Source organism: Anomaloglossus baeobatrachus (assembly GCF_048569485.1).
Source record: "Anomaloglossus baeobatrachus isolate aAnoBae1 chromosome 3 unlocalized genomic scaffold, aAnoBae1.hap1 SUPER_3_unloc_3, whole genome shotgun sequence".
Classification (NCBI taxonomy): Eukaryota; Metazoa; Chordata; class Amphibia; order Anura; family Aromobatidae; genus Anomaloglossus; species Anomaloglossus baeobatrachus.
Genome location: NW_027441782.1, coordinates 298,392 through 320,635, shown reverse-complemented (window position 1 = coordinate 320,635; position 22,244 = coordinate 298,392). Strand labels below are relative to the sequence as shown.

The following is a 22,244-nucleotide window of genomic DNA, read 5'->3' as shown; positions in this document are numbered from 1 at the left end:
CCCGTAACACCTGCCTCCCGGGTATCTGAGAGTCCGCTCATCACTATCTCTCCATCTATCTATCCATCTATCATCGATCTGTCTATCTCTATTAACTATTATCTAATTATCTGTCTATTTTCTATCCAAATCTATCACTATTAACTCTCCATCTAATTTATCTATCAGACAGCTGGTATAAATCCTTGAGGAGGACGAGGCCGAAGATCAGCGCAGAACACAGGAGAAAGGGTCAGTGCAGTGATCTATCTATTATCTGTCTGTATTATCTATCACATATCTATCTATTATCTATCACTATTATCTGTCTATCTATATATCTATCTATTATATATCTGTCTATTGACTTCCACTATACTCAGTAAACAAGTCGATCCCGTCCGAGCATCAAAATGCTTGTTCCAAGCACCGGAGCATGGTCGCACTCGCCGGAGTCTATGAAGCGGTGTGTGCACATACGAGGTCTACACTGATAGACAAATAATCACAATACAGAGCCCAGTGTATTATATCAGCGAGCAGAGCATCTCAGGACTAGAGATGAGCGAACCCGATGTTTGGTGTTTTGTTTTTTTTACTTGTTTTTTTTTGAGCCAAATGCCGACTTTCAAAAAAACAAAAAACAGAGTTCGGATGCTTTATGTAAGCTGAGCAATGGCGCCAGCATCGCTGTGCTCAGGTACGCTCGGTGCTCAGCCCGGTGCGAGCCTCTTGCAGTGTTTAAACTGCTCACACTGAGGGTAACAACAGCGGGATCACATGTAATGTGCAACCCCCCCCCCCTCATAAAAGATAAAAATGGAAAAACTCCGCCCACCCTCTCCCGGACGTATTCTGCTTATAACTGGCATTATGTGGGCGGAGACTCGAACGGCCAATCAGTGACTTCCATTGGGGTTCGGGTCAATTTCCAACTAGTGGAGGTACGACTGCTGCCGCCGAACCGAACTTTCACAGGTTCCCTCATCTCTACTCAACACCCCAAACTGGGAGAAAAGAAAGTGAATAAGAAGATGAAAAAGATTTTATATAAATCAAAAAAATGTTTCATACAAAAAATCCAAAGAAAACATAAAAAAAATTATACATTTGAAACAGGTTTTTGATGTTTTTGCAGCCGCCCAGTGTGGTGTAAAATAAAAGATAAAGCAGAGATCCGGGGGGAGGGGGGATGATGTCAGCGCTGGCACCATTCGTTCCCCTGCTCAGCATTGCAGATGTCGCCACAGTTGAAAGCAATGATGAAAGATGGAGCTCTCTGCTTCCTCCTCCATCGTTCTGCTTCGGTGTCTGAGATCTGGCGTCTCAGCACAGGGGGGCGCGATGACGTCACTACTGTGTGCCCGCTGTGCCGAGATGTGCAGAGCTGCAGAACACGCACCACTGCAGAGACCGGAGCAGTGCGGGAGAGAGGAGAGTTTTGTCTTTTTTTTTTTTTTTTTTTTTATATATATATATATATATATATAATAAGTGAGTATATTGGTGGCCAATGGCCGTAATACTATGTGGAGGACTATGGGGGTGCATTATACGCTATGGAGGACTATGGCGGGTGCATTATATTATATGGCGGACTATAGGGATGAATTATAATATAGAAAAAGTGCATTGTAATATATGGAGGACTATGAGGGCTGAATTATACTATATTGAGGACTATGGGGTGTATTACAATATATGAAGGAATATGGGTATGTATTATATATGGAAGACTATGGGGTGCATTATAGTATATAGTAATATATGGAAGGCAGTGTGAAGCCCATTATACTAAATGAAGAGCTAATGGGTGCGCATTATATATAGCGGAATATGGGGGTTGCATTCATGGCCGGCTTTAGGTATGTGCGATTAGTGCGGTCACACGGGGCTCCAGCCGGCAGACAGCACAGGGGGTGCTGGAGGGAGCATCAATTCACTTTCATTTGCTGCTCCTGCGGTGCACAGGCTCCAGCAGAGGGTGCCCTCCCATCCTGTGTGCTCTGCGTCCTGTCTTCACCAGAGAGAGGGGGTAGGGCCGCCTGCACTGCTGCAGCTGGAGAAGCTGCTTCTAAAGAACCTCTGAACTCCAGGAGGCCAGGAAGGCAGTGAGTATAATGTGAATCATGTATTATGTGCCGTCTGTCTGTGTTATGTATAAGATATGTTTGTCCTGTATAGTGTGCAATATGTAGCTGTGTTTCTGTGTATACATTCTGTCTGTCTGTCTGTCTATTTATACATCCATCCTATTATCTGTCTGTCTATCATCTATTAAGCATCAATCTGGCGCACAGACACAGCCAATGCCCCGGTACGCCCCAAAACTGGACACAGAGGGGACCCGGCGGCAGGGGCGTTGCTGGCATCCAAGACTCGGAGCTTCGGCTCCGAACTTCTTGCCTGCAGCCCTGAATCTTCTGCCACTACCGCATTGAACTGTTTTAGCTTCAATACAGTTCAATCCTGTAACAGAGCAAGAGTTTCATGCTCTATCATTGCCAGTCTCCTAAGCTGCAAACCGCTACAGGTCTATGGCTTAGGAGATGTCATCGTGTCACAAGTGCAGCGCGGGGAAGTCATCGCATAGCACTGCCTCTGCAGGCCGCCATAGAAGAGGAGACGGAGGCCTCGGTATTGGGAATCGGGATTAGGTGAGTGTAATTTTTTTTTTTTGTGCACAGGAGGCTGTGTGGGGGGGCTCCTGCCGTGCACAGGAGGCTGTGTGGGGGCTCCTGCCGTGCACAGGAGGCTGTGTGGGGGGGGCTCCTGCCGTGCACAGGAGGCTGTGTGGGGGGGGCTCCTGCCGTGCACAGGAGGCTGTGTGGGGGGGGCTCCTGCCGTGCACAGGAGGCTGTGTGGGGGGGGCTCCTGCCGTGCACAGGAGGCTGTGTGGGGGGGGCTCCTGCCGTGCACAGGAGGCTGTGTGGGGGGGGCTCCTGCCGTGCACAGGAGGCTGTGTGGGGGGGGCTCCTGCCGTGCACAGGAGGCTGTGTGGGGGGGCTCCTGCCGTGCACAGGAGGCTGTGTGGGGGGGGGCTCCTGCCGTGCACAGGAGGCTGTGTGGGGGGGGGCTCCTGCCGTGCACAGGAGGCTGTGTGGGGGGGGCTCCTGCCGTGCACAGGAGGCTGTGTGGGGGGGGCTCCTGCCGTGCACAGGAGGCTGTGTGGGGGGGGCTCCTGCCGTGCACAGGAGGCTGTGTGGGGGGGCTCCTGCCGTGCACAGGAGGCTGTGTGGGGGGGCTCCTGCCGTGCATAGGAGGCTGTGGGGAAGCTCCTGCCGTGCATATGAGGCTGTGGGGGGGCTCCTGCCGTGCACAGGAGGCTGTGGGGGGGCTCCTGCCGTGCACAGGAGGCTGTGTGGGGGGCCCCTGCAGGTATTTGCATATAGTTGGTGTGGCCCCTAGAGTTACCTCCTCCTTTGGACCCCAGACACCCCAGTCTGACCCTGCATCCATCTATCTAATCTATCCATCTATCTTTCATATAGTATCTATGTGTGTGTCATGTATATGGTGTAATTTATGCAGGAGCACAACGACCAGGCCTGTGAGTGATGGGGCCATTACTATTTCCTCGGATGCAGGTTAAACAGCATTGAGGAGCAGATGGGCACTGGCTCCCTGTTCCGCACTTGCTCTGCAGCTGTGGGCCCCTGATAGGCGTAATGACATCAGGGGGAGCCTGTGTATGACATTACCCTCTCTTCTGTCTCTCTCTCATTATTCCGCCTTTTGCAAATAGAAATAATTTTGGTTCCTAAACGACCTAAAACGGGAAAGATTTATTCTGATTTCATGTCATATAGAGAGAAAAACCTGCAGATGTGTCTCTATAGAGAGCGGAGGGAAAAACCTGCAGATGTGTCTGTATAGAGAGCGGAGGGAAAAACCTGCAGATGTGTCTCTATAGATAGTGGATGGAAACTTCTGGTGTGAACTGTATGAAGGAGTTGTAGAGTCAGAGTTGGAATCGGTGACATTGAGGAGTCGGAGGTTTTTCTTAGCGACTCCTCAGCCCTGGTGTGGAGGAGTCGCTGTGGAGGGATCATACACTGCTTGTGGGACACTTTTGTTGGTATTATACATTATGGGGCAGTGAAAGGGGAATCTTTGGGCTTCATTAGGAGGAAAATTACTTTGTAAGGGCTGTAAAGTTGTGAGAGAGGTTCTTATATGACCCAGCTGAATATTAATTACATTTTTATTTTTTGGGGGGGGGTACCAATTAGAACTTCCGCTATGGGGTCCCATGATTTCTATGTACGCCTCTGTTCACCCTCTTAAAGGGGTTATCCGGCTTATTTTGCTTTTTTTTTTATTTCACTATTGGGCTACATTAGGGCAGGTAAGTAGACAGTAACTCCCTACCTGCCCTGCTGTCAGCCCCTCTCCTCCGGCTCAGTGCGGTCTTGTGACGGCTCCTGTCGTGATTTTGCTGCTTCCTGTGATGTCACAACGACAAGTGCAGGAGCTTATGTTCTGCCTTGTCGATGGGCAGAACAGTCGACGTCATGTAGTCGCCCTGCTGGGCAGGTACAGTGCATGGAGTCCCCACCCCCCTTCCCCCACACCCTCCCACACATTCTCCCCTACTCTCCCCACACTCCGTACTCTCCCCTTCCACTGCTATGGGGCCGTGAGCTGGGGGGAGGGGCCTGGCGGCGGCTACCGCGGGGTCATCTCCAGCACCGGGCCCCCTGCTCAGGATTGCATGTTCAAATGTATCGGCATCACAGATGTTAATACATTTGAAAGCACAGATGACAGGAAGCATCTCGCTGCTTCTCATCACTGTCCCGCTGTCTGCTCTGACAGTTCAGGACAGCGGTGGCATCACTACTGTGCTGATATGTCCCGAGCACAGACAGCGGGCGAACGAGGAGCAACGGCGGGGACCGAGGAGAGGTAAGTGTGTATACCCTACACGGTGGGGGTGCAGAGCGTCGTAGGGGGGTGCAGAGCCCAATGTGTGGGAAGGGGTGCAGAGTCTGATGTGTGGGGAGGGGTGCAGGGCCCGATGTGTATGGGCGGTGCAGGGCCTGATGTGTATGGGGGGTGCAGGGCCCCATATGTATGCAGCCTGCAGAGCCCGATGTATGGGGGGGGTGCAGAGCCCGATGTGTGTGGGGGGGGGCAGGGCCGGATGTGTGTGGGGGGTGCAGGGCTGGATGTGTGTGTATGGAGGGTTCAGGGCCCCATATGTATGCAGCCTGCAGAGCCCGATGTATGGGGGGGTGCAGAGCCCGATGTGTGTGTGTGTGTGGGGGTGCAGAGCCCGATGTGTGTGTGTGTGTGTGGGGGGTGCAAGGCCCGATGTGTGTGTGGGAGGGTGCAGGGCCCGATGTGGGGGGGTGCAGAGCCTGATGTGTGTGGGGGGGTGCAGAGCCCGATGTGTGTGGGGAATGCAGGGCCCGATGTGTGGGGGGGTGCAGAGCCCGATGTGTGTGGGGAATGCAGGGCCTGATGTGTGTGTGTGGGGGGTGCATGGCCCGATGTGTATGGGGGGTGCAGGGCCCCATATGTATGCAGCCTGCAGAGCCCGATGTGTGTGTGGGGGGTGCAGAGCCCGATGTGTATGGAGGTGCAGGGCCTGATGTGTATGGGGGGTGCAGGGCCTCATATGTATGCAGCCTGCAGAGCCCGATGTATGGGGAGGTGCAGAGCCCGATGTGTGTGTGGGGGGGTGCAGGGCCCGATGTGTGGGGGGGGTGCAGGGCCCGATGTGTGTGTGTGTGTGTGTGTGGGGAGGGGGTGCAGGGCCCAGTGTGTGTGTGTGTGTGTGTGTGTGTGTGTGTGTGTGTGTGTGTGTGTGTGTGTGTGTGTGTGTGTGTGGGGTGCAGAGCCCGGTGGGGGGGAGGGGGGTGCGGAGCCCGGTGTGTGTGTGTGGTGGGGGCAGAGCCCGGTGTGTGTGCGTGTGGGGGGGGGTGCAGAGCCCGATATGGGGCTGTTATTTCTAATGCTAGAGTGATAACAGGTCAGTGCTGGGCCGAATACTGACAGCTAAGGCTATGTTCACACGTCCGTTGTTTTGCATCTGTCACAATCACTTGTGTGACTGATGCAACGGATGCGTTGCAGATAGTGGCACAACTGATGTGACTGATTGCAAAACAACGATACGTTTTGTTTATTTTTTTCTTTTTCTTTTTTTTTTACTGTTTAACCAGCGGCCCGGCTATTATGAATGATCAGCTGATCGCTCACAGTAGCCTGGACGCCGGGTGATCAGCTGATCGCTCACAATAGTCGGCAGCCGGGTGATCAGCTGATCGCTCACAATAGTCGGCAGCCGGGTGATCAGCTGATCGCTCACAGAAGCCGGCTGCCGGGTGATCAGCTGATCGCTCACAGAAGCCGGCAGCCGGGTGATCAGCTGATCGCTCACAGTAGCCGGCTGCCGGGTGATCAGCTGATCGCTCACAGTAGCCGGCTGCCGGGTGATCAGCTGATCGCTCACAGTAGCCGGCTGCCGGGTGATCAGCTGATCGCTCACAGAAGGCGGCTGCCGGGTGATCAGCTGATCGCTCGACCGCCGAGAGCGAGAGAGAGATTGATTTGAATAATTAAACACAAGATTTGACCATGCGCGGTGAAATCAAAAGGATTCCGCTGCTCAAAAAAACATTACATGCTGTGTTCCTGCCACCCGATGGTCAGTCGTTCCACCACTGATTAGTCGCGTGGCGGATGCAACGCAATGGCATCAGTCACAATCCGACGCTCATACAAGTCTACGGGAAACAACGGAATCCGCCAAACAAATTGCGTTGTTTATCAGAGCGGTGGATTGTGATGGATACTAAATAGCGGAAATGTGAACATAGCCTAATGAGTGTGCAGAGGGTGGGAAGAGGGCGGGGCTGGACAGTGAGGCCGGGTGGGGCCAGCTCTGACTGTGAGGTTCGGCATAGGAAGTTTTCATGTTTGGTTGAGCTGAAGGTAAATAACCTGTCTGCAGAGAATGAAGGAATAATTCAAGAGGAACAACAGTTAGGAAACAAAAAAAATGTAGGGGTGATTTAGTACATGCGCACGCTGCGTTTTTGTCGCGTTTTTGCTGCATTTTTTTGGTGCAGTTTTGTTGTCAGAACTTTCTGACCTCTGACTTTCCAGCAAAGTCTATGAGAAGTCAGATTTGTAATGTGCACCTTGCAGTTTGTCAACATTTTTTTTGTCAAACGTTTGTGACAAGAAAGATGCAGCATGTTTATTCTTTCTTGCGTTTTTGTCAACATTTGTCACCCGTTGAAGTCAATGAGGACATCAAAAAGGCAAGGAAAAATGCATGCTATCAAATTGGTGCATTTTGCATGCGTTTTACCTGCGGTTTTGTCAACAGAAACGCAGCTCACCAACTTAGTTCCAGAATGACAAAATCAATGCTGGAGTGAATTTGACATGTCGGAGCCTGTGTTGGTTTCTCTGTCTCTCTTGCAATCTCTCTTTCTCCCCAAGCAGTAGATACTCACCGATCACGGCTGTCACACTGCTCCCCCGCCTCTCATCTTCTTTCGGACCTGCTCATTAGCCTCATACATATTGACTCCTCCCCCCGTCTGTGATTGGCTGGTTGCAGTCAGACGAGCCCCCATGCTGAGTGACAGCTGTCTGACTGCAACCAATCACAGCTGCGGTGGACGTCTCTACATAGAGCGACTCTCTTCAGTGCTGTACTATCAGCGGAGGAGTACTCGAACTGTGACAGCAAACACCTGAGTGATGGCACCGCTGACACTCGGGTGGTTTGCTGTGACAGCTGGAGGACATCAGGCTTGAACCGCAGTGAACCCGTGATGTCATTGCTGCGACACCCGCCGTACTGCGGGAACCGTAGCTGTGATGTCAGGAATTCACCCTAGTTTATTCTGATCGCTGCGGCTCTGTACACACTCAACATTCACAGCTAGCAGCCATGCTGTATGAGCGCTGGCTGTGACAGGACAGGGATGTAGCAGAGCTGGAAGCGTCGTGGGACTTCGTGTGGATTACTTTGGACCTCGAGGGGTGTTTTGGGGGTTAATAAAGTGGTGAAAGAGGGTGGCTTTTTATTTCAAATAAAGGATTTTTTTGGTTGTTTTGATGTGATGTGGGGTGTCTCATAGACGCATAACATCACTAACCTAGGGCTTAGTGGCAGCTATGGTCTGCCATTAACCCCTTATTACCCCTATAGCCACCGCACCAGGGCAACGGGAAGAGCCGGATCCAGCTCCAGAATTGGCGCATCTTATGGATATGACACTTCTAGAACGGCTGTGGGCTGCTATTGTTAGGCTGGAAAGGACCAAATAACGATGGCCCTTTCCACCCTAATATTATCAGCCCCCAGTTGTCTGCTGCACCTTGGCTGGTATTAAAAAAAATGAGGGGATCCCACGTCATTTTTTTTAATAAATCAAATCATTAAAAAAAACAACGTGTGGGATCCCCTCTATTTTTCATAACTAGCCAAGGTACAGCAGACAGCTGAGGATTGCAGCTGCTGCTGTTCCTGTACTGTATATGAAAAATGTGGGGACCCCATGTTATTTTTACCCCCAGCCTCCCCAACAAAAAAAAAACAGCTAACCAAGCTGGCTATTCCTCTATCAAGCTATTCTGTTATTTCTTTCTATGTATTCTTTCTGTTCTTTCTTATTATCTAATCTATATGTTCTTATTATCTATCTATCCATCTAGCTATTCTTTCTATTTTTTACTATCTATCATCTATTCTAGCTATCTATCTATCCATTATCCTTTCCTATCATATTTCGTTTCTCCTTCAAAAAAAGCTGTGAGAAAAAAACGCACTAAAAACGCACCTACATTTCAAGCATTTTTGGGACATTTCCAGGCTCACTCTGACAAGGTGCAGTTTTGGTTGCAGTTTGTGTGCAGAAAAAACTGCAGCGTGCGCATGTAGCCTTATATTACAATACAGCACAGAATAGCTTGCAAAAAATGTTTGCGCTTATGTCGGACAACGCCTTTAAAGAAAAAAAATTGAATAAAACTAATGTACCTCAAAAAGAAAGCTTTCAAAAATATAACATTGACTAAAACAATTCTAAAATGACGGAAAAATAAGCATTAGGGCGTCCAAATTGTGAAGACAAAACAATAAAGGAAATCCCAATGTCATAATGTACCACACTAAGTGGATCCTGCCACGTCTGCTTCTATCCCTGCTGAACTGACTCTGGGGCCGCACGGGCGATATAGGAGGCGTAGAGGCCATGCATGGATTGGTCTCAGGGGCCACACGGCTCTGGTAGCAGAAGCGTCCATCTAGAACCTTCCACATGACTTTTCCTTCTGTCCCTGACTTTTACATTATTTATTTTACAGCTTTGAAATTCAGGGAAAAAATATGCAGAACGCTGCAGACACAATGGAAAAAGGAGAAATGGATGTGCGGAGTGATGAACGGAGTAGAGACCTTTCCACAGGTAACCCTCCTCAGTGAAGAGTCACCATTAAATAACAAGGAGAACACTCACATTCCCAGCTGCAAGGAGAAAATGAAGTTACATTCTCCCTGCTGCTGCTCGTATACAGTCACCAATGCAGTGCGGGAAACAGTAACAGTTACCGCTCACAGGCTGTCAGCCAAGGAACAAGAGGGTTGATTACTGGGCGCTCAGTATCTAGTGAGTGGTGACTGTTACAGCCTCTCCCACTGTGCTGGTGACTGGAAGTGAGCAGCTGCTGGGAGAATGTAACTGCATTTTCTCCTTGCAGACACTGTCACAATTTCTCCGCTGTCTTGGACGCAGTGAGTGACAATTTTGCCTCCCTATGGAATCAGGGCCGTGCCAAGCTGTTAGTTTATTGAGCGTCAGCTCAACTGTCCAATCTGAAACTGGGAGGTGCTTGGTTTCTTCAGGGGTTCCCTGTTCTGAGTGATTGATCAGTTACTTAGCTGAGTAGTTAGTCCCAAAACCATGGTATCACGGAGGTGCCAGGGTAACTGGAGAAGGGACCCCCCGAAATGGGCCCTCAGACTAGGGATCTTGTGCTGTCCCTTTTCCCAGGTGTAGGCTTGATGGTATCCAAGTCTGGACTGCCAGCGTAACACTAACTCCTATCCAAAACCTGATCTAACACCCCCTCTCCCCCCCACTGGGAAAGGAGATGCAAACCCCACAATGGATCGCCACAAAGACCGGAATCACAGGAGCATAAATTGAAGGTATCATCTGCAGTAACAAGTAATATCTCAAACCTTAAATAGGGAGAAGACAGCTGAATAGAAAGTAGCCCCCCCTCTCAAGGAGCCACAAACCACTCCACAGGACTGGAAAACAGTGTAAAAGACTCAGCTGAAGCTGAGCAGCTAGTTTCAGGTTGCTTGTGAACAGAGTCCGTCGCCACCGCGGCTCCCTGCGAATGTGGGCCTCGGTTATCTGTGCTGTGTTCTGATCTATAGCTGCCAGACCTTGGACCTCCTCTGACCATCCATTTGTCCATATCCGCTATCCCCCTGATATTCTGACCCCAGAGCTGACTACGCCTTTGTCTTTCCCCTTAGTTCACGGCATGTTCTCTTTGAACGTTTGATAACCCTGCCTCACGGCTTGTCCATGCAGTGACTAACGTCACACACTGTTCTAATAAACCAGATAGATATCATTTAAATGCTAGGTACTCAGATTACCACTATATCTGCAGGTAAACAGTGTTTTTGTAGCTGCCAGGTTTTCTTTAACTCCTTCTCGATATGTAACATATTATTACATCCTATTACTTTTTGCGGGCTCAAAAGCTGAGTCTCCATTATTGCCAGCAGATGATGCCTGAGTTATTCAGTGGAGGTAAGCTTCACCCATTGCTGTTAACTTTTCGATCTTTGACAGCAGCATTTGCAGCACGCAGCCTATGGGGTACAATGTTCCACATATCCAACACCCCCAGCAACATTTATCATTGGGTGTATATGGATCGCCATAATAGCTGGGGGTCTGCTAAAGACCCCTTGCCCTATATAAGGGTACTCCTATGATCTCCACACTTAGATACATTCCTTCAGTGGTGTAGATTTCAAAATGACATAATTTTTGGGGTGTTTCCACTGTTTAGGCACATCAAGGGCTTTACAAACGTGACATGACATCCTCTATTTCAGCCAATTTTGTTCTCCAAAAGTCAAATTGTGCTTCTTCCCTTCCGAGCCCTGCCGTTGACCCAAGCAATAGTTTTCCACCACATATGGGGTATCAGCGTACACATGAGAAATTGCACAACAGAATTACCGTATATGGTCCATTTTCTCATCTTACCCTTGGGAAAATGAAAATTTGTGGTTAAAGCAACACTTTTGTGGGAAAAATTAAAATCTTTATTTTTTTCCTTCCACATTGCTTTAATTTCTGTGATGCATCTAAAGTGTACTTTGGCATTGCATTACTGCTGTAGGAATATTACAAAAAGGGGATAAATGCATTGCTAACGTGAAAAATGAGCAAAAAGACATAGGTACTGCGTTACTGCTTCAGAGATATTTGCAAAGAGAGATTCTTAGCTTATGTATTGGCAAATCCATGTGAGCCCGATAACCTCGACAAGGTGATCTCATTATATTGGGAACCTAACCTTAAATGACTCTGTGTGATTAAAAATCTGCATGTCTGCTTCCTGGCTAAATAAAATGGTGGACACACCCTAGCTATAGGGCAGAGTGCTTGGTCAGGTGCTTGTCAAGGTTATCGGGCTCACATAGATTGGTCAATACATAAACTAAAAAATTGTTTAAAAGAACTGAAGTCTTCAGTGGTTGATACCTTTTTAATGGCTAACTGAAAAGATGGAACTAAAGACACTTCTGAAGAAACGTGCACAACTGGACAGTGACATATTTTTCTTATCCAAATGCAAAAAGGAGAATCTGATCCTCAAAGGACTCTGGATTACAAACCCAATTCTACATACCTACAATACCCATTATGCACAAAACCTTTGTCACAGCACTTCTGAGAGACTTTAGCCTGCTTTACACGTTGCAATTTCGCATACGATATCGTATGCAATTTGCAACGCCCCCACGTTCAGTTTGTTGAACGTGCCACACAAACGATTAACCCCTGTCACACATACTTACCTTCCATACGACCTCGATGTGGGCGGCAAATGTCCACTTCCTGGAGTGGGAGGGACGTTCGGCGTCACATCGACGTCACGCGGCAGCCGGCCAATAGATGCGGAGGGGTGGAGCTGAGCGAGACGTAAATGTCGCGGGCGGAGGGGCGCGCTCGCTACGCTCGGGTCCGGGGCTTCTGCTGCAGCTGCTCGGTGGCTCGAGCGGTGGGCCGGACCCGGGGACTCGAGCAGCGCTCCTCGCCCACGAGTGAAAAGGGGTGGTTTGTTTGGGGAGATAGTTCGTGACGCCACCCACGGGTCGTGGTGATGATGGCACCACCGCTGCTGGTGACGGGGATCCTGGGAGCGATGGTAGGGAGCAGCTAGGATGTCGTCCCCTTCGTGGGTAGGGGTTGGTGTTCCCGGGGCCCGGTGGTGATACGGGGAGGTTGGATAGCTGGGGTGCAGGGTTGCAGGGACAGCGCGGCGTGGTGCCGGATGGCACTGTTGTACTCACTTAGACAGAAAGTCACAAAGTCTCTGGTAAACCAAACGGCTGGATGGACGGGTCTCGCAGCCGGCTGCAGTGTTTTTCCCCTGACCCCGGGTTGGTATTGTGAGTCCTTTCCTGCACCTTCTTGTACGCTCCTCCTGTGCTCCGGTTTCCAGCTGGCTCCTCTGTTCGGTACCGGACGGGCCACCACCCTGTCCCGGCTATCTACGGTTCCACCAAGACTGTCTTCCTTGCCCCTGCAGACGGCCACTACCGTTGATTTCACATTACATTTGTTGATCTCCCTAAGGTCAACAATGCTTGCTTAAGTAGTCTTTTACTAGGCATTGCCCCCACTAGCCAGATTCCTACTCCACACTGATGAGGGGCAAATACCCCGAAACGGCTGTCTGTGGATGGATACCATGTTTGGTATAGGTGGTCTCCTTGACTGGAGACTGCCCTTCCCGTGGTTGTTCCTTCCCAATGAAAGACCTGGCTAGTTTCCTGCCAGCGTTGAGAAACACGTGATGGTGTCTCCGCGGCTTTCTTATTTGCATACTACCGTCTGCCTGACTGGCTACACGAGGGTCCTAGGCTCCAACCTAGGCCCCAGTCTGCGTCTGCCTCTCTGCACACCTCCTCACCCTTCCTCTGCCTGGACTTGTCTGAACTTGTTTTCTGCCTCAGGCCAGCTAGACTCCTCGGTGGGCGTGCCCATCTGCCTGACTCCGCCCACCTGGTGTGTCTGTCTGAACCCGAGGGAAGAAATCAGGTCTCACTGGGGATGACTTCTGTGAACTGCTGGGGGTGGGGGTGTGTGTGTGTTGTTACCTGTGACCCCTGGCTAGTCCAGGGCGTCACATAAACATCCCACCCACCTCCTTCCTTCCGCATTGCTGGCCGGGAGCCGCAGGACGCAGGTAAGATCTGTTCATCGTTTCCGGGGTGTCAAACACTTCGATGTGTGCTAACCCAGGTACGATGAACAATCTGACGTTCAATTCTAGAGAAATGAATGACGTGCGTGCGATGAACGTTTTAACGTTCAATCACAATCGCACATACCTGTCACGCTACAACATACCTTATGATGCCGGATGTGCGTCACTTAAGATGTGACCCCAACGACACATTGTAAGATATATTGTAGCATGTAAAGCGGGCTTAAGGAACCACCTTTTGCATGTCTTCTACAGCATCAAGAGTAAAATCCAGAGGGAATTTGAAACACAAAGGAAGACACTTCCAGAAAGCACAGAGCAAAAAGTACAACAATACTACTACAGACTACAAACTCTTCTGATCCACAACAAGGAAAAGAAACTACATAGACTGCGCCTCAATTCTGGACTTAATACAAACAGGTTGATAATAAAGCTAAAACCTGACAACTTGGACAACCACTCCATTCAAGACACAAAAGCATGTAACTGTATTATCAATCTCTCGGATTATAAACGAAAGAAAGTGGAACTTGCTGTGCTTTCTAGGGGATTCTCATTTTGTCCTAATAAAGCTCTAGACAAAACTGAACTCTGCAGCGACATGGAAGATTACTTCAGGAGACTACGTCTGAGGGAACATTTTAACGATGCAGATCTTTCAGAATCCACCCAGACTGAAGGAAGACGGATCTTGACAACCATGAACAGGTCAGATTGGACACCTCCACCAGGACGCAACCCTTATTTGGATAACTATATAGACACTTTCAGACATTTGGTAAAATCCACTATCCTAGACACACACAGGAGGCAACCATCCAACATCAGTGCCCAGGAGAGAAGGGCCATAAAATCTTTGAAAACCAACAAAGAAATCATCATTAAACCTGCAGACAAGGGGGGTGCAATAGTCATGATGAACAAATCAGACTACATGAATGAAGCACGCAGACAACTGATGGACACACGCTACTATAAAAAATTGGAGTCTGACCCTACACAGGACTATTATAAGGAACTTAAGAAGTTGGTCTCTTGTCTGCATGACATATCCTCAACAGCTGATGAACTGAAACCGGTAAGTCCAAGAATAGGCACATTCTACATGCTTCCGAAAATTCACAAATCTGGAAACCCAGGAAGACCCATCATTTCATGTGTGGGCACTGGGCACCCTCAATGAACAAGTCTCTGGATGGTAGAGGGTATCCTTAAACCCTTGGTAAGGGATACATCCAGGACACTACTGACCTATTGAGAAAACTATCAGCAATAGGTTCTCTACCACAGGGAACCATCCTTGCCACCATGGATGTGGAATCCTTGTATTCTAATATTCCACACCAGGATGGATTGAATGCCTGCAAAGTCTTCCTGGAAAATACAGGAACTGATGCCGATTCTTTAGTGAAGCTTACAAAATTCATCCTCACCCATAATTAGTTTGCATTTGACAATAACATATATCTACAGGAGACTGGGACTGTAATGGGAAGCAAAATGGCACCACAATATGCAAATCTTTTCATGGCCAAGCTTGAGAGTGACTTTTTATCCTCTTGTCCTATCAGGCCTCTGGCCTACTACCGTTACATTAACGATATTTTAATCATCTAGACAGTCTGAGGAGCAGCTGAAGACCTTCCATGAACACTTTAATCCGTTTTATCCCACCATCAACCTAACACTCAACTACTCCTGCACTGAAATCAACTTCTTGGACACCATCATTAAACTACGGAACAATGAAATAGAGACATCCCTGTACATGAAGCCAATTGACCGTCCAACATACCTGAAATGGGACAGTTTTCATCCAAAACACATAGCCTGGCTGTATACAATAGTTTATCAGGTACAATCGGATATGTTCCAACAGTACAGATAAGCTGGGTTCACACACAGCGACAACGACGTCGCTGTTACGTCACCATTTTCTGTGACGCAACAGCGATTTAGTAAGTCGTTGTTATGATCGCTGCTTAGCTGTCAAACACAGCAGACGAAGCAGCGATCATAACGACACGCGTCGCTGTGGAAGCCATCCTGCACTTGGTAACTAAGGTAAATATCAGGTAACCATTACCCGATATTTACCTTGGTTACCAGCGCACACGCTTAGCGCTGGCTCCCTGCTCTCCTAGCCAGGGTACACATCGGGTTAATTACCCGATGTGTATTCCGGCTACGTGTGCAGGGAGCCAGCGCTAAGCGGTGTGCTCTCATGCTGCCAGTGCCGGCTCCCTGCTCACGTAGCTGGAGTTCACATCGGTTAATTAACCCGATGTGTACTCTGGCTGTGTGCAGGGAGCCGGCACTGGCAGCGTGATAGCGGCGGTGCTAGTAACTAATGTAAATATCGGGTAACCATGGAAAGGGCTTCTTGGTTACCCGATGTTTATCTTGGTTACAGCTTACTGCAGGCTGCCAGACGCCGGCTCCTGCTCCCTGCTCGCTTCAGTTCGTCGCTCTCTCGCTGTCACACACAGCGATGTGTGTTTCACAGCGGGAGAGCGACGAGCAAAAAATGAAGCAGGACATTCAGCAACGAGCGGCGACCTCACAGCAGGGGCCAGCTCATTGCTGGATGTCACACACAGCGACAGCGACGGAAGTCGCTGCCACATCACAGAAAATGGTGACGTAGCAGCGACGTCGTCTCCATCGCTGTGTGTGACACCACCTATAGAGACAATCACCTTGAGGGCCTCAGAAAGACCTTTATGAATCAAGGCTACCACCCAAGAACAATTGAAAACCAGATTACAAGAGCCACGAGAATATCAAGAAACCATCTCCTACATTATAAAACTAAAGAAGAAAACAACCGGGTCGCTCTTGCAATCACAATCCACATCTGGAGGTGTTAAGAGGAGCTACACGGAAACCACAACTATTACTGCAAAAAGATGCCCAGTTAAAATCTATTTTTCCAGCCCCCCCACTTCTGTGTTTTAGACAGCCCCCAAATCGAAGAAGCTTCATTGTCAGAAGCTCCCTGTCTTCTCCAACAACTACAAGAACACTTCCCTTCAACCAGAAAAAATGTAAGACCTGTCAATTTATATTGACAACGGACAAGATAGATTCCCAGATCACATCAGGACTACAAGATCCCAGGTACCTTCAGCTGCACCACAACCAATGTGGTGCACTTAATTATATGTACTAAATGTAAACAATAAATAGCTACTGGGTAACAATTCACTGGGAAATGAACAATGGTAGCAAAGTGAAAAATAGTCAATACGCCTAAAACATAGCCTTTAATATTCCATTAGTAAAAAGGTCAGAAAAGGACCTAATGTTAAAAAAGGACAATACAAAAATCAATAAGAAAAATATAGCCAGAGAAATATATAATGATCCTATAATCAGACCAACTGACTAATCTTAAATTCACCTTATAAAAAATGATGTGAATATTGTATCCAATACTGGAACATACCGCGAAAACAGCGGTGATAAGAACATAGGCGCGCTCTGCCCAGGCTTTTCCTGGTCTTGATGGAATAATTGTGCCATATTGTGTGGGTCATTTTTTGACCGGAAATTTGGAGTTTATCTCTCCCCTGATGATATAAGAAACGCGTTGGGAGAACTATGCACATCGCTGGATACATGTTTGGAACCTGTGGGGATCCTGAGTCATGTAGTTAAGGACCAGGTTATCTTGCCTTTGGTAGCCATTACAACCCAGCACTAGTGCTTCATCAAATAGGGAAAGGGTGGCACGGCAGATGGGGTAAGACCGTTCCTTTTCCTATGTTCTTATCACCGCTGTTTTCGCGGTATGTTTCAGTATTGGATACAATATTCACATCATTTTTTATAAGGTGAATTTAAGATTAGTCAGTTGGTCTGATTATAGGATCATTATATATTTCTCTGGCTATATTTTTCTTATTGATTTTTGTATTGTCCTTTTTTAACATTAGGTCCTTTTCTGACCTTTTTACTAATGGAATATTACAGGCTATGTTTTAGGCGTATTGACTATTTTTCACTTTGCTACCATTGTTTATGTACTAAATGTCCAACTGGGGTCTGTATGTAGGGGACACAGGACAACAGCTCAGGACAAGGATGAATTCTCACCGCCACACTATTAGAGACAAAAGGATAGATCTACCTGTGGCCAAACATTTTTGTAACCCAGACCACAGCATCATGGACATGAAATTGCTGGTATTGAAAGGTAACTTCAAGTCCCAGAGAGATAGGAGACTATGGGAGTACAAACTTATGCTGACCTTTGACACATTCAGAGCAGGAATGATGAATGTGTCTCATGGATTCATGTCTTTTTACATCAATTAAGAGATGTGCTCCTCAGACCATCCAGGGGCATCACAGCCCTGGACCAGACCTCAATCAGAGGTCAATAAAACTTTCACACTGAACTGCAACAATATTTATGGCCACAGCAGTTTGTCCTCTTGCCATAGTGATAGTTCTGCTTCACATAACTTGTTTTATTTACTGCCCCATTCTATGTCCTGTTGTGTATAAATATGTGACTCTTCACATTTTGTGTTATATTGAGCCTGAAGAAGAGACCTGAGTAGTCTCGAAAGCTTGCTATTATTACCATCTTTTCAGTTAGCCATTAAAAGGTATCAAGCACTGAGGACTTCAGTTCTTTTAAACAATTTTTTTCTCTACTGGCTAACACGGTACAAAGATCTATTTTACCTGTACATAAACGAAGAATCTCACTTTGCAAATATCTCTAAAGCAGTAATGCAATGCCTATGTCGTTTTACTCGTTTTTCTCATTACCTATGTAATAATCCCTTTTTTCTAATATTTCTACAGCAGTAATGCAATGCCAAAGTATCCTTATATTATAGAGTGCCACTGGATATACTTTTGTAGATATGTTTTATTGAATGTCGTTTTGAGCACTTCGAAGGGTGCAGTTTTTAAAATGATGTCATTTTGGGTATTTACTGTCACATAGGCCTTTTAAAGTAGAACACTACACACTTTAGAATTTGTATGGATTTATGTGTGTCTGTGTATGTTTGAGGTTATATTATTAAAAGCTTATAACTTCAATTTTATTTATGGCAGATGACGGTACCAGGAGTTCCAAACAGAATGCTAAGGGAAGTGAAAGTAACAAAGAAGCAAAGCCATATTCATGTTCAGAATGTGAGAAATGTTTTACTCAGAAATCAAAACTCATTACACATGAGAGAATTCACACAGGAGAGAAGCCTTATTCATGTGCAGAATGTGGGAAATGTTTTACTCAGAAATCAAATCTTATTACACATGAGAGAATTCACACAGGAGAGAAGCCTTATTCATGTTCAGAATGTGAAAAATGTTTTGTTCAGAAATCAGGTCTTGTTAAACATGAGAGAATTCACACAGGAGAGAAGATATATTTATGTTCAGAATGTGAAAAATGTTTTGTTCAGAAATCAGGTCTTGTTACACATGAGAGAATTCACACAGGAGAGAAGCCATATTCATGTTCAGAATGTGGGAAATGTTTTGCTCAGAAATCAGATCTTGTTACACATGAGAGAATTCACACTGGAGAGAAGCCATATTCATGTTCAGAATGTGGGAAATGTTTTGCTCAGAAATCAGATCTTGTTACACATGAGAGAATTCACACAGGAGAGAAGCCATATTCATGTTCAGAATGTGGGAAATGTTTTGATCGGAAATCAAATTTTGTTACACATGAGAGAATTCACACAGGAGTGAAGCCATATTCATGTTCAGAATGTGGGAAATGTTTTGCTTTAAAACCAAATCTTGTTAAACATTTGAGAATTCACACAGGAGAGAAGCCATATTCATGTTCAGAATGTGGGAAATGTTTTGCTGACAAATCAGATCTTATTACACATGAGAGAAATCACACAGGAGAGAAGCCATATTCATGTTCAGAATGTGGGAAATGCTTTGCTCAGAAATCAGATCTTTTTACACATGAGAGAATTCACACAGGAGAGAAGCCATATTCATGTTCAGAATGTGGGAAATGTTTTGATCGGAAATCAAATCTTATTACACATGAGAGAATTCACACAGGAGTGAAGCCATATTCATGTTCAGAATGTGGGAAATGTTTTGCTTTAAAACCAAATCTTGTTAAACATTTGAGAATTCACACAGGAGAGAAGCCATATTCATGTTCAGAATGTGGGAAATGGTTTGCTCAGAAATCAGATCTTGTTACACATGAGAGAATTCACACAGGAGAGAAGCCATATTTATGTTCAGAATGTGGGAAATGTTTTGATCGGAAATCAAATCTTATTACACATGAGAGAATTCACACAGGAGTGAAGCCATATTCATGTTCAGAATGTGGGAAATGTTTTGCTTTAAAACCAAATCTTGTTAAACATTTGAGTATTCACACAGGAGAGAAGCCATATTCATGTTCAGAATGTGGGAAATGTTTTGATCGGAAATCAAATCTTGTTACACATGAGAGAATTCACACAGGAGAGAAGCCATATTCATGTTCAGAATGTGGGAAATGTTTTGATCAGAAATCAAATCTTATTACTCATGAGAGAATTCACACAGGAGTGAAGCCATATTCATGTTCAGAATGTGGGAAATGTTTTGCTTTAAAACCAAATCTTGTTAAACATTTGAGAATTCACACAGGAGTGAAGCCATATTCATGTTCAGAATGTGGGAAATGTTTTGCTTGGAAATCACTTCTTATTAGACATGAGAGAATTCACACAGGAGTGAAGCCATAGTCATTAATAGATTGTCTGTTTTAGTAAATAGTGAAAGTCTATTAATATCTGTTAATAAAGAGTTCATTTTATGTAATTACGGTTGTGTACTTTTTATAATGGATCATTTAAAAATAAAATAAAAAATAAATTTTTATTTTTATATAGCGCTAACATATTCCGCAGCGCTTTACATACATCAGAAACACTGTCCCCATTGGGGATCCCAATCTAAGGTCCCTGTATGTCTTTGGAATGTGGGAGGAAACCGGACTACCCGGAGGAAACCCACGCAAACACGGGGAGAACATACAAACTCCTTGCTGTTGTCCTTGGTGGGATTCGAACCAAGGACCCCAGCGCTGCAAGACTGCAGTCTTAACCACTGAGCCACCGTGCCGCCTGTTTCCAAAAAATTCATCTTTTTACACATTTTTAATTTGATGGAGAAATTTATTTTTTTTGGTATAGCCAAGCTGTACGCTTTATTCATCCATTTGTATATTGCTTGAATGAGAGCAGAATCCATTTAGTTAAATCTACACTCCTTTTTGTTTTTGTGTAAGAGCCTGTACTGTGTCTCCCCTGGTGTAATGCAGCAGAGACCCCTCTGTTTACTTTGGATAAGGGCTTATATAGTTTCAGTTTCTTTGTTAAAAGTGAAGTTCAGGAATGTGAAACTAAAAGTTTATATAGTCTTATAGAAATTAGTGATGATGATGTAATCTTTTATTTGTTTGAAACAAAGGGAGAGCTACTTCTGATACTTTATTGTCTCAGAGGGGTGTCTTCTATACATACATACATGATCTTTATAATTTAATTAGGACCACTCGCACAAAATCTTATATGTCCCATGCTGACTGGCAACAATAAATCTGGTGCCTGAACAGCGACCCCCTATTTCTGAGAACCGCTGATCCAACCACCTTGCCTTCCTCAGAAAGACAACTCAAGCTGTATCAAAAGGTAAGAAGCTTATTCTCACAATATTCGAATTTGATACGTGGACAGTTTAGCAAATTTTACCACCTGCAAAGAATGGAGAGGCTGTAATTTTTATTGTAGGTAACTTCAACTGTGACAGAATAAAGAAACAATACAGAAAATTACATTGCATGAACTTTAAATAATGAATTTAGATTTTATTACGTTAAATAAGTATTTGATACAATGGAAATACAGCACTTAGCAATTGGTACAGAAACCTTTGTTTGCAGTTAGGCTAGTTTCACACTTGCGTTGAACGGCATCCGTTGCATTGCGTTGTGTGACGGATGCCTTGCAAATAGTGTGATATAAAGGGCAACGGATTCCTGTGAAATAACGCGTTGCGTTAACTTTTCTAGCTGAGAGAGCGCCCCCATCATGACGGCACACGCAGGCACTATCGCACTTATCACGGCACACGCAGGCACTACCGCACTCCTCATCTCCAACACGCAGGCACTATGGCACCCATCATCACCGCACACACACAGGCATTACCTCAGTGATGTCCCTGCTGACAGCGCGACTCAGTTCAGTTACTGCGTGGAGCTGACAGAGAGCGGTCGTGTTCTACGGCTGCTCCTGTCAGCTTCATGTAGCAGAGCTGGATGCATCGCAGGACCTCATGGATTACGCTGGACCTGGAAGGGTATTTGGGGATTTTAATAAAGTGGGGAAAAAGGGTGTTTTTTGTCTTTTATTCCAAATAAAGTATTTTTTCGGGTTTATGTGTTTATTTACTTTCACTTACAGGCTAATTATGGAATGTGTCTCATAGACGCCTGCCATGATTAACCCAGGACTTAATGGCAGCTATGGGCTGCTGCCATTAACTCCTTATTACCCCAATTGCTACAGCACCAGGGCAATTCGTGATAAGCCGGGTAGAGTCCCAGGACTGTCGCATCTAAGGAATGCGGAAATTCCGGGCGGCTGCTGGCTGTTATTTTTAGGCTGGGGGCTCCCCATAACGTGGGGCTCCTCATCCTGAGAATACCAGCCTTCAGCTGTGTGGCTGGTATCAAAATTGGGGGAGGGGGGACTGCTCACCGGCTT

The 22,244-nt window shown here is 46.4% G+C and overlaps 1 protein-coding gene across 3 annotated transcripts in view; it reads left to right on the top strand.

The window, feature by feature from the left end:
- LOC142258730 (uncharacterized) overlaps positions 1-20,279 on the top strand; it is a 44,254-nt gene extending 23,975 nt beyond the window's left edge. For all 3 annotated transcript variants that reach the window (XM_075331343.1, XM_075331344.1, XM_075331345.1), the window contains exons 2-4: positions 169-231; positions 9,313-9,413; positions 18,556-20,279. In XM_075331343.1, coding sequence (XP_075187458.1) covers positions 9,335-9,413; positions 18,556-20,219 — 1,743 coding nt within the window. In that variant the 5' untranslated portion in view covers positions 169-231; positions 9,313-9,334 and the 3' untranslated portion in view covers positions 20,220-20,279. The remainder of the gene's footprint in view (positions 1-168; positions 232-9,312; positions 9,414-18,555) is intronic.
- Positions 20,280-22,244: the final 1,965 nt, after the last annotated feature.